Source organism: Hirundo rustica, chromosome 7 (genome assembly GCF_015227805.2).
Source record: "Hirundo rustica isolate bHirRus1 chromosome 7, bHirRus1.pri.v3, whole genome shotgun sequence".
Lineage (NCBI taxonomy): Eukaryota > Metazoa > Chordata > Aves > Passeriformes > Hirundinidae > Hirundo > Hirundo rustica.
Window position 1 is genome coordinate 10,974,885 of NC_053456.1, and position 12,696 is coordinate 10,987,580.

The window sequence follows — 12,696 nt, forward strand, 5'->3', positions numbered from 1 at the left end:
TTTGGCTGCCCCAAAGTATTGCTTGTCTTGTGTGTGCACACCCAGAACTGCCAGCTGAACACCAGTGACAGCACCTCAGCTGAGATCACAGGCAGAACTGATAAAACAAGCTCTGTGTAGAGGTACAGGTACACACATCTTTGGAATTAATAAGCAGAAATGGCACAGCAAAAGGACAGACAGAATATAGCATCCAGTAGATGCCAATTTAAGTTCTAACCTCTAATGGAAATTATAGCCTTTAATTGGGAAACCACAAAAAGAAGCTCTGAAAATGAGGGAGATGTGCACGTCTGGAAGCCTTCTTTAAATGGTACATATTGTAGTGATGGGAAACCGCTTTTTATTTCATGCATCTGTAAATCACCCAGGGTTATCCTGAGTGCTATACAAATAACCTTATTCCAGTGACTTGGCAACAGAGCCACAAACCCAACCAGTCAACTAGACAGGAACTCGAAGATAAGATATGCAGTTTTAGAAAAATAAGCCACAGAAACAAGTAAAATCAGAGTTCAGTAGTGGTTTTTGTTTTTCATTTCACACACTAAATAACATATCTCATATTCCAGCTCGTGGGTGACAGGATAGCAGGGAGATACCACCTATTAACAGGGACCATTTGCTTTCCATCACAGAGACCTTGTGCTGAACGAACACAAACAATTACCATGATTTTATACTGTAGAAGAACAGCTGCTGAAGTTACAGCAAATGTTCTTTCAATTAAGACAATCTTAATGACAGTCATTGGAAATGAATATAAGGATCTGAAAGCACTGACAAAAAGAAAAAAAGAGATGATTCACCAAGAAGCTAACATTATGTCCTAAAGAATAGCAACTAACTTGGATAGGCATACGCTGGAGAAGTGTGTCATGCTACAGCGATAAAAAAAAAAATCACTTTTTCTTAGGAAAAGGAATTAATTAATCGCCTATGAAGTTATGTGCAAAGTTGTGTATCCAAGAAAATGGCAGCTATGAACATCAACAATGGAACTGGGCTAGGTTTCTTAAAACATGACATTAAATTGAAATAGCTTAAAAGATGTTTGTGTGCATTGAGCAGCTATTTCTCAGGTCGACCACTGCAAAAAGATCAGCAAAGAAAGGCAAAAAAAACCCATCCAAAGCACAGCTGTTTCAGAGAACTGGCCAGGAGCTGCTGCAGCAGGAGGCTCAAGCCATGTTTCATCATGTTGTGTTCATGCTTGAGGTATGAGGTAACCCTGGCTATTCCCTCAGCACTCATTCTGCTGGCCAGGAAGGGAGCAAGGAATAAAACATGCCTTGATAATATCACTAGAGATGTTACCAGTTAGATGATTTGGGACTGATGGTGATACAGTGGCTTAGCAGAAAGAGGAGAAAAAATGCCAAGAAGGAAGGTTCCTGACTGGCTTATCTCCTACAGGCCTTCAGCTACTGGATGGCAAATACATGCCCATATGCCAGAAAAAGACTCTCTTCTCCTGGCCATAAGCTGTGGCAAAAGCTTTCTACCAATTAAAAAAAAAAAAAAAAGGGGTGGGGGGTTGGGGGGGCAGGCAAAAGTTAGGAATTCAAACAGTGAAGTGATTTAAGTGACAGCCTTCACTTGATGTCCTCAGATGAGCTGGCAATGCAGCAGAAGGAGACTCAATATCTCTGACATATAAACAAGTTCCCAGAATTTTCCAGGACGTTCTGCAACATGTTTAGCAATTTACTTTTAAATTATACCATCACTAAATGCATAACTACAGAGCCCAATCCAAACCCAAATGAAATTGATGGAAGGACCTACACTGATGTGACTACTTCTTATCAACCACTGGCACATGTATCTTGGCTGATTTTTAACAAAGAATATGAAATATTACCATTTATTTTAAAAAAAACCCCTAGTTTTCAGATAAATTTACACAGGAAATGCTGTATCGAGTGCAAGCAAGTGGTACAGTTTCTCCTTCCAAACTCCTCTGCCAAAATCTCTTGAACTCTGTACACTTTGTAACAGTTCTCTCCTGAGACACACTCAGCCAAAACTCACACAATTTTTATACAGATAAGCAGGAGAGTAAATACAATAGAATATATTCTCTTGGGAGCAGCACACAATTTAAAGTAGGATCTAGGGCACTTTGTTACTGCCCATTACAAGTGCATCCCAAACATCAAAGTGAAAGGATAATGCCTCATGTGGATGCAGGCTTTGTTGACTTTAGTGCTTCAGTATCCCCATGACCAATTTGAACAATTCAAGTTATTTCCTGCCAAAATCTAAAGTCTATTTAAGTAGAATGAAACCTCCCTATAATCTAGAGTCTTGCTACTGGCCATGGTAAGAAAAGTCATGGAAGAAGTAACCCTTAGTTTTTCCATGAGAAATGAGACTCCCTTAAGGTAAGACAGTAAATTTTACTGTAATTCACTTATGGGAATGAAACAACACAATGGAAGAAAATGTCTCTGTAGTGCACATTTATATCATCAATGTTTCATTGCCTGGATTTCCATTCCAGCACGCACTGATCAAATTGTTATCTCATGATATAGTTTTGAAAGTAACCAAAAATCTGATCAAATTTGATTTGTTCTACATTCTTCTCATGAGAAAAGCAAGTGGAACTTGCTTTGAAAGCAGAGCATTCAGTCTGGAGAACTAAGAAGTGAAAAAATTACTGCGTAAGCCTCAAGAACTGAAAGAGGAGAAGGCTAGAAATTCCACAATATTTGATGTTTGCTATCAGTGGATATTTAAAGTGCCCAGATTCATAGATACTTATCCCTGAAATGCTCTTCCCAGATTTCAGGCACTGTTTTTTAAAAGAGAAGAACCCCCTAATTTAGTTCTTCTTTAAACACACTTCTATCTGTGAAGTTAAAGAAGATGTCAGCAAAACAAAGGTCATTATTCCCATCTTATGAGTGGAAAAGCACAGCAGGAGTCAGGGTAATGATTTGTCCACAGCCCTAAGCAGGTCAATGTTTTCAGGCCACTATTTTATCCTCTGCCTCACACTTACCCAGCACATCTTGTTTATAGTAAAGAAATTAAACGGAAATAATAAATGAATCCGTATTATATTATTAATACCTCTCTTTTTCTGTGCTTTGTAGATGAGGACAGAGAGACAGATGTGTTTATAATGTTCAATGTGTTGAACCTGAAAATAAAAGGGTGGACTGCTTAACCTAAATATAGTCATCAACTTATGGAGTTGCCACTGTATTCACTGTCTGCCATGCAGCACTAGAAAAGATTTTGTAAAGCAAACTTCCGCTGAATGTGCTCATAAATATTAGAATATTCTTGATATGCTACACTGAAAACACTCAATCAGAGCTGAGAGCAACTAGTGTTGCATATCAATTTTTGGAAAATGCTAGTATTTGTATCCAGAAATCCTACCAGCAATACAAAGTGGCAAGATACTGAAACTGGCAATACAATGCCTTACGTAATTATTTTGGGTCGAAGTATCCCATTGTACATAAATTCACATAATGAAGTTCAGTACAAAGCAAACTAACAATGAACTTGGCAAAGAGAAACAGATCAGCAGCTGCACTGGGAATTCAATGGAGAAAACTATTTTAATGTTCAATGTGTACATAAAATTGTCTTTGAAACTGAAATGCAAATAATATACATTAAAATTAAAATTTCTTAAAATAAAAATCAGGCTTGCTTAAAATATAAACCAGTTCCAGAATCAAGGTTTTTGGAAACCTATGATTAGCTGATGAGAGGTGTTTTAGACAGATCATATAGTAGCTGGTACTGTATCTTTATTGCCTTGCTTTCTTTTTTCCCCAGACCGGCTGTTATAGTTCATATATACAACTTTCGAACACACTTGTTATAAAGTCTCTTAGAGTTTCATTAAGAAGTCAGCAAATGACACAAAACCTGTCTTCTTCCATGGGAGGAGGGAAAATGGAGTGTATTATGCAAATACAAAGCAAGGCATTACTCAACACAAACAATGTTAAATGGTATGATTTAAAACCACAAATGCAGTTACTGATTTTTAATATTTGCATTAAAGGTCTCCATTCTAAGTAATTACATTTTGTAGGAAATATCTTTAAATGATGTTGTGCCTATTTAAAAGGAATTAGGAGAATATTATACAAACAAGGTGAGGAAAATATATTTTGCTGTGACCATTTTTTCAAAACCCTTCCCTCCCCCAAGATTTAAACCAGACATAAACCAGACATTACTAAAACTACTGCAAAGAACTCCAATTAAAATAGGAGGCTGATCTGCTACTATTTTATTAACAAATATTTAGAGATTTTTTTTTCCTTTTCTTTTAGGGTGAATAACTGGCCAAACTCTCTCATCTTTTTTATGCCTCCATAAAAACACATCCACCTACTGCTTGCTCTGAGCCCAGGTGGGAGACAGGCAGAGGGTTTTCAGAAGAGAGGGATGAGCTTTTGTCACCCAGTATCCACACACTGAAGGAAAAGACTGGGTTTGGGCCTGGGGAAACCACTATCAGGGTCTCCTACAGATGCAAACTTCATCCATGGATCAAGCAGCTGTCAGGTGAGATACAGCAGCTGATGATGGTGGTGTCATCTAACCAGCCTTCATCTCTGTGAAGCCTGCCTTAACACCTGGGCCAGTACAAAGGTGTCTTGTCTCCTCCCCAGAATGAGCTTCCTGTCCTGTGGAAGAGCTGCCTTCAACTGTACCAGCAATCCTTCAGACCATGTGGATATTTCAGCAGTTCCCTGGTATTGCTGATGATGCAACACCTGTGGCTCTGTAGGGCAAAGCCTGACTTGTTCAAGAGAACAACACTGGAGGCAGGCCAAGAGAGGAGGGGGAAGTCCCTCCCAAAATGGGAACTACACAGTTGGAAGGGAAAACCTCTTTGGAAGATCAAATGCACACCCCCACAAATTTCCATGTCAGTTTTGAACCCTGCTTGCTCCGCCTCAGCACCTGAATAAGGCTGAAAGTGTGGACCGAGATCCATCACTGGCTCTGTAGCACTGCCAAGCCCCACACTTGTGTTCTTTGCCACAGGGCAGGAGGAAGTGGAGGAGCCTATGAACCTTCTGGCAACATCAAAATCTGCCTTCAGTAACACGCCAATCCCTGCTTTGCACTTTGCAGCAGGTGTCCAGCGCTGCCTGCAAAGTGGCTCTGGAATACAAAGTATTTTATGGACCTTTTCTGGGAAAAGAGAAAAAAAAAAAAAAAAGGAAAGAAACCAAAAATTAAAAAAAAACCAAACCACTGAATGAGGGAAAAGCCCCACAATGATGTCTGCTTTTGTTTTGCACATCTTCCAGCTCTACAAAACACACACAGAGAATAACTACTTGGCAGTCCACTCTCAACACCTGTCCACTGATATGCAGAGTGACTTCCACTTTTACCTTTAGCTACCACTAATCACTTCCAAAAGCTGCCACGCCACAGCCTGCATTTGACCTCCTAGATTTGTACTCTGATACACTCTACATCTCAAACTTTTAATTAAAAGGAGAAGAAAAAAAAAAGAAGTTCATCCAAATCAATTCAAATGTACCGTTTCTCCCAATTACTGTGAATGCAGAGGTCATCATCATGTTGCATCATTACTTTGAGGAATAATCTAGCATGAAGTCCTATAAATTAGCTTAACTAGCTTGTGTGTTTTCATCCATAACAGCATATTTCATAAAGATACAGCGCTGCTTTTCTGTGTACAAGGAACTAAATTGAACAGGCACATTACATCTATTCTATAAGAACTTTAATGAGAAAAGCCTGATCCGAACCTTCCCCCACCACATATCTATGACATTTAAACAGAAGAAGAAAGAGATCTTATTTTCTGGCTGCACATTAGACTCTGATGCTTTAGATTGCCTTTTTTTTTTTTTTTTTTTTTTGAGGAATGCACCACATTCCTGGCACTTCCATTCAAAACAAGCTTGTGTTTTAAAGAAAAAGGTTCAGTACTTACAGCGACATATATAAGAAAAGCACTGACAGAAAACTCTCATATATAATTACAACTTAACCTAAGGAATCATCCATTTTAAGAGAAATGGTAATTGCATGAGAAGTACAACCCAATCCCTGTACTTGAATCAAGGGATGACAGTTTAGGATACTATTTATCAAACCTCAAATACCCTACCTACTTTTATGTCGGGACAGTGGATTGCCTTTCCAAAAAAAGCAGCGCAATGCACCTACATTCTATAAACAAATAAGAATTCTTACAGAACCTATGTTGCATGCCGAATTCTTTACAAAAAAACCCAATAAAATAAAATCAGAGAGAGCTCCATCAGTTTTGTTTTGGAACACTGGCGAGTACGTAATGACTTTCCCCTCTTGAAACGTCTTTGCTTCATTCTTATGCATAGACTTGAAGGGTCATTTATGTGTTTGGCTTGTTGCATCAATTCAGAGGATAGAGTTACTGTAAAAATTTACATTACTGCAGGCTTGTAGTGATGAAGTGAAGCAGGCAAGCACGAGAAAAAAGCTTTTATTGCTTTTATTTTAGATTTGATGGAAAAGGGTGGAAGTCATTTAGTATGACCACAGCCATCATGAAATTTGTTTTGTTTATTGATTAAATTATGTTTCATTTAAGCAGAATTTTTGAAAGCATTGAAATTTCAAGATAAAGCACAAATTTGACCTATCCATCCAGATGGTGCTGCTCCTGAATTGATCATGTATTTCAATTTGCTGTACCCACTTTAGTTTATAGTTGTGACATTTGCACGGCACCAAGGACACTTACTGAAACCCAAACTTAATTTGAGTAAAACATTACTTTATATACTACTCTCCCCACCAAACTCTTTTATTAAATAAGGGCAAAAAAAGTTTTCATTTCCCTAGAATGCACAAATTGCTTGTAACAAAGATGGCACTTTATTTAAAACAGATTTATAGAATTCTTTACTAAATAAATATAATTTTGAATCTTGATGGCTTAGGTTTTACCGTAACTTGCTACTCTGTTGAAGGTCATGGAATCACAGGTGGATCAGTCCATTGGTGCAGATTTTTAAAAACTAAGCAGTGCTAGCTTTCAACTACTGGTACAGCTCTCTTGCAGCCTGACCAGACCTCTGAGCTTTTCCCCTGCTCCTGCCAACAGCTTTTTTCCTGTCTTTTTGAGGCACAGGCTGAGTTAATTTTGGGCTGGAAGAGTTCCCTGAACCTGCGTGCAGGTGCAGAAAAAGAGGACAGCACTGTGCAGGGACAGATTTAGATGGCTGAAAACACTATGGGTCACCTTGGTTTGAAATGCACCATGTGTTTCCAATAACTAATGCAAGTTTCGAACCCCCTAAATTCCCAGACATGTCACTGTTTCTTAGAGGCAACACTACTCTCATTCACCTGATTTTTCTTGATTTCTCACTTTGGTTATTGCAAAGGACTCAAAATAGGAAAACACTTTGTCTCTGAATCAAATTTGAATGTGTATTCAATGTTCTTGCTTTGGGTTAAATTTTTTATCTTTTTATGAAGTTATTCAAAGCCAGTGAAGATATTTCAGGGTCAAAAGACTTTCTAAACATTTTATTTTGTCTTACTCAAACTACTGTATTACTAAAGATATCAAACCAGGTTATAACATAGCGAAGACTGCAAATACTTGCCTGCAATATCAATTATAACAAATAGGAATTAAAATCGTTGTCGATACCTGTGGTTAAAGGCAGATGAGTGACAGTAGTTAGACAGGTGAGAGTGAACCAGGTTGATGCTAATGTTGCTCCAGACAAAAGCAGCAGCAGTATGAACTTCAGCATGCCCCTGATAAAATCTGCAAATCTAAAACAAAAGCACACATCAGAGCAATATAAATGCCGATTTTCGTATTATTTAAATGCGATGCTTGACAATTAATTCAGTATATTCTCATTAAACATTTTGGAGACTATAAAAACAATTTTAAAGTCATTTCTCATTTTCAGAAATAGAAAAAAGTTATTTTTATAGAATGGTGATATTTCTAGCTGTCAAGCTGAAGAGCCATGGATTTTTTAGCTGTCACGAAGTAACAACCAAACCAGAACAATTCTCAAGCAATTCTCAAGGCATCAAATGAAAACACTGGAGGAAAGGGTTTTTTTCCCTTCTGCATTTGTTGGACACAGTATCTCACCACTACTTCCATTGCTGTTTTGTCAGCATTTGCCAGTCTCCCCTGGCAGACACAGAGCTCCATTAGCATATGAGGAGGCTGCCGCATTTCATTCAAGACATAGTTAAGTGTCAAGATTCATTCCTGTGGGAAATGGAAAAACTCCAAAAAATTCTGAAGAATCCCTAGTTGGAGATGACAAGGAACAGCTTCTGAACTGTTGCATGCACTGGTGATGAAGCTCATGGTGGCTTAGGCAAGGAAGGAACTCTTTACATAGGGGGTCACTCTGCCAGTGGCTGTTTTGGGTTGAAAAGTTCCAGAAACCACAAGCTTGGTGCTACTGCTCTTCTACACAGATCCTGCTGACAGACTGGGGAGGACAGCCCCACAAGTCCTTGGGCAGTCTGGCTCTTACATGGAGGGAATTATGACCTTTATACCACCTGATGGTACATTGTTTTTTCATCTTTTTTTTTTCCTTTTTCTCTCAAGGAGACAGAATGCTTTTGAGCAGTACTCATATGGCGTAATTATCGGTGCAACTGCTCTTTTCAAAAGGGATGTCAACCTAAGTACTGGGGAAGATATATTGGAAAAGGCAATGTCATTTATTCATGAGTAATTTTCTATAATATCCTGCTTAGGAGATGTGATTTTGGGATGGACAGGTTAGGCATGTATTTCTAAAGCATATCTTCTACCTCTACAAGCTCCTACCTTGATTAGGCTAATGGCAGCATAATGCACCTATTTTGGTCCATGATGAAATTTGTCTGTCCATCAGCTAACTGCCTTCTCTGCCCTGACAAAGATCACTCTCTAAGCAAATACCTTATAGTTTACTTGATAAAACAGGCAATGCTACCAACATTTTGAGAACTTCCAAATATGCCATAAAAGATGTAGAACTAATGCAGTCAAACACTCTCTGCTCCCCCAAACCAACTTCCTTCCTTGTTATTTTGATTCTCCCCATTCTTGAATTCCACACTGAATTTAGCAGTGAGTAATTCAATAAGCAGTAGCGGGAGATCAATGCTGCATATCATCTGAGAAGTTTATGACTGCAGTGTTCAAGTGGCTTATGCATTCATCTCCAATAGCCAGAGGTCGGCTGCTACTGGTGGATTTTTTTCTGACCATCCAATCGAGGAGTCAGGATCACCTCACTGGTTTGCCAGTTTCTTTAATTATTCTTTGGGATCACTAGGGTCAAAATCAGCAATTTCAAAAACTTTGCAGAACCATCTCAAGGTGTAAACTTCCAGCTTATTCCACGGAGACTACCACTTTGCCTGCTGGCAGACAACATCACTGTCCTTACAGGCAAGGGCAGTGACACAGATCCTGTCTAATGAAACTATGTGAGAAATATCAGCCTTGTGGGAGGAACATTCATAGACAACAGGACTGGGGGTGATCTCTAGGGGATCCTTGGTCTCTATCCCACCACCAGGGATATGTGGGGATGGGAGGTTGATATACATCTAATCCATTCATAACAGCTAAGTGGTGAAAATATCTACCTTTACCAAGCAGCTGCAACTCTTCCTGACACAAAGATCCCAGTTTGGGTAGCAGTGTGCTCCAAAGAGCTCTCAGATGTCACAGAGCTCCAAAAGAGTCAAATGTACCCCAAAGTAAAGGTTCATTCAACTACTGGATTCAGCCAGCAATAGAAATAATAGAAAAAAACCTACATAATAACCTAGCCTAAACTTGGTAATTGAAGGATTTTTGTTTCTTGTCCGGTTACACGAGAATAGAGCAGACTGTAAATCTAGTCTACTCTTCATAATACTTTCTTCCATCAAAAAATCTGAGAAATTACTTTTATCCTCAGACCCTGTACCTGATTTCAAACCTTCATTCTCTATAAATCCTTTTTCATCATCTAGCATGTAAGGGATTGCCTGCAGCTGCTAAAAAAGCACAACAGGAGAGAAGGTGTGTACTCTGCCAGACACAGACCTCTGAGCCTACTGCTGGCAACAGTCTCCAGCCTCCCAGCAGATGCAGCCCTGGGCTGTATCCTACAGTTAAAATCACAAACCTGCACTGCTGACAACACTGTCTGTTGCTAAGGAAATTATCACCATGCCATGAAGTTTCAGCATTTTGACTACACTGCAGGTTAGAAGCAGGAACTGAAACTGAGCCGCAGAGGACAAAACCTCAGAAATATCTATGAACCTTGGCAAATGTGAGGAAACAAAAAATTTTAAAAATCTGAGAAAATGTAGTAGATTTATGTTTCCATGCAATTATATGAATGCTGCTCTTTGACACTGCTTTTCTTCAAGCTAGTAGCATTTGAAAGCTGCCAGCAAAGGGTACAGCACCTACCAGCTGCCCAAAATAGGACAGGCTTTTCAATCATAAAAATGCATCAAACACATTAGCTAAACATGTAAGTTTATGGCTATCAGGACAGCAGTGGGTGGAGAGCAGAAGGATTTACGTATAATGCTGAGGAAAACTTGCACCATTTTGAAAATGAGATAGATAAACAAACTTCCAAACTGTGCATTACTTTAAATACATGATGGGCAATACTTTAAATAGATGATTTAACACCTACTGTGATGTACAGGACCTAATGCTGTATGGCAAGGCTCAGGTTTTTAAAAATTCTAAATTATAGAATCTGCATTGACAAAAATGAAAGGAGCAAATTCCTAAAATGCACCGATTTTGCTTTGACAAATCAGCAGAAGAAAAAAAAGGAAAAAAAAACCCACCCCAAAACTAACAGCTTCTTGAGAGGTGGTTAAGGGAGAGAGCTGCTTGCTTGGCAAATCACAGTTCTGACACTGAAATATATCAACTTGTCAGCTTTGACAAGAATCATTACTTAATTTTCCTAATTACAACTTTCAGCAGATTACAGTCAGACTCATCATTGATTCAACCCTACACAGATAAATGCTGAATAGGCCTAGGAGGGAGAGTCATCCATCAGAAGTGACAAATCACCTCCTCCCTCCCTTTCTGTATGCAAACCCTCCCATCTGAACTGTGCATCACCTAAGTTAGAAAAACGTATTTGGAGACAGACTGTTGGTATTTCTTAAATTTACTAAATGCTACAAAATACAGGTATTCAGCAAGGTTTGAAATCAATTTTGAAGCAGTTAAAGGCACTGCCAGCATTTCCTGAAACTTAACCCAGGCAATATATTAAATAAATTAATCTACCATAAAGACTGAGATTTGCATGTTGGCATAGAGTCTGCAGATTCTCTCCTAATAAAGCGAGCTTCTAAGCTCTACTATTGAAAAGTTGCAAATATACTAGATATTAATTCATAATGAAAAAGATTAAACTGGCACTCTACCTGCTTCAACATGCAACCTATGGCATCTGTGTCATTTACAGCAATTGCTCTTAAACCTCTACTCTCTTACAGAGAAAACATTGTATCTGAGCTTGGCTAATGAAAAGCAACTCTTTTTAGAGGAAATCAGGGCATGAACTTTGTTTGGCTAGATGAAGTCCTCTGGCCTGCATCTGGAGTTGATGGGAGAGAAGCTCTTGTTTCTTCTCCCTAGGTCAGGAGTTTTTTCCTCTCCCTGTTGCAGTTGCTAGGCAGCCTGCAAAATGTCAGGATGTGAAACCTCACCACTTCTTTATGCATCGTGTACTCTGATGAAGCACAGCAAGTGAAAAAAAGAGAGTTTCAAAAAGAAAAAAAAGAGAGTCCTAAAAAGATCACTCTCTCCATCCTCAACACCATGACACTGCAATGATTGCAGATATCTGCATATGTGCTAAACTCACTGCAGAACTGGAGTCAAAAGAGTGGACACAGAGAAGCCAGGGCAATGCTCAGATATCCCAAAGCAAGGGGAACGTGTGACTGGTTTCAATCACATAATAAACTCACTGCTCAGGTACCTCCTAAAGGACTTCTCACCATCCCTTTCCCTAAAGAGGACCTCAATGAAGAAGCAGCAGCCGCCTTTTGGAAGGGCAGTCCATTTCTTGCTGTTCCAATCCCTGTGTCATCAGCACTCACGATGGACAGAGAGAGCTGTGTCTGGATTTATAAACAGCATACATACACCCATACTGTAGCCCATAGAATACTGCAGAAAATAGTTAGGCTATGCAGGAACCCAGCAACCTGCCCAAAATGGGCCCAGACTCATTTCTCTGTGGAGGAACACAATGTTATTGTGCGTAGGCTGCCTGTGCTACATTCCCTATATCCCTCTGGGAATCAATATGCGCAAAAGTGTTAATGGAAGGAGACAGACAGTAACTTCTTCAGTGCTTTCCAAATGTGCTACAATGAGGTTCTCCCTCATAACAGGCAACTGAAATCACCAGAGATGTCTTTAAAAGCAGGATATGGGAAACGGTTGTCAGGAACAAGAATCTGATTTCCAAATCCAGGTATATGCATGTGGAGTTCTCAATCCCCAGCAACCACTAACATGGTATAAATTACTGCTTTACTAGAAACACATTATAACCCAAAAAGGAATTTTCCATTTCTAGTTTCTGGAAGATGAGAGAAAACAAGTTCTGTTCTTAAGAGGATAAACTAAATGGCAATCACAGTTGAAGAAATGGA

The 12,696-nt window shown here is 39.1% G+C and overlaps 1 protein-coding gene across 1 annotated transcript in view; it reads right to left on the reverse strand.

Moving 5' to 3' along the window:
- Nucleotides 1-12,696, reverse strand: part of SLC49A4 (solute carrier family 49 member 4) — a 70,724-nt gene that overhangs the window by 13,489 nt on the left and 44,539 nt on the right. The window contains exon 7 of the mRNA XM_040069539.2: nt 7,673-7,800. Coding sequence (XP_039925473.1) covers nt 7,673-7,800 — 128 coding nt within the window. The remainder of the gene's footprint in view (nt 1-7,672; nt 7,801-12,696) is intronic.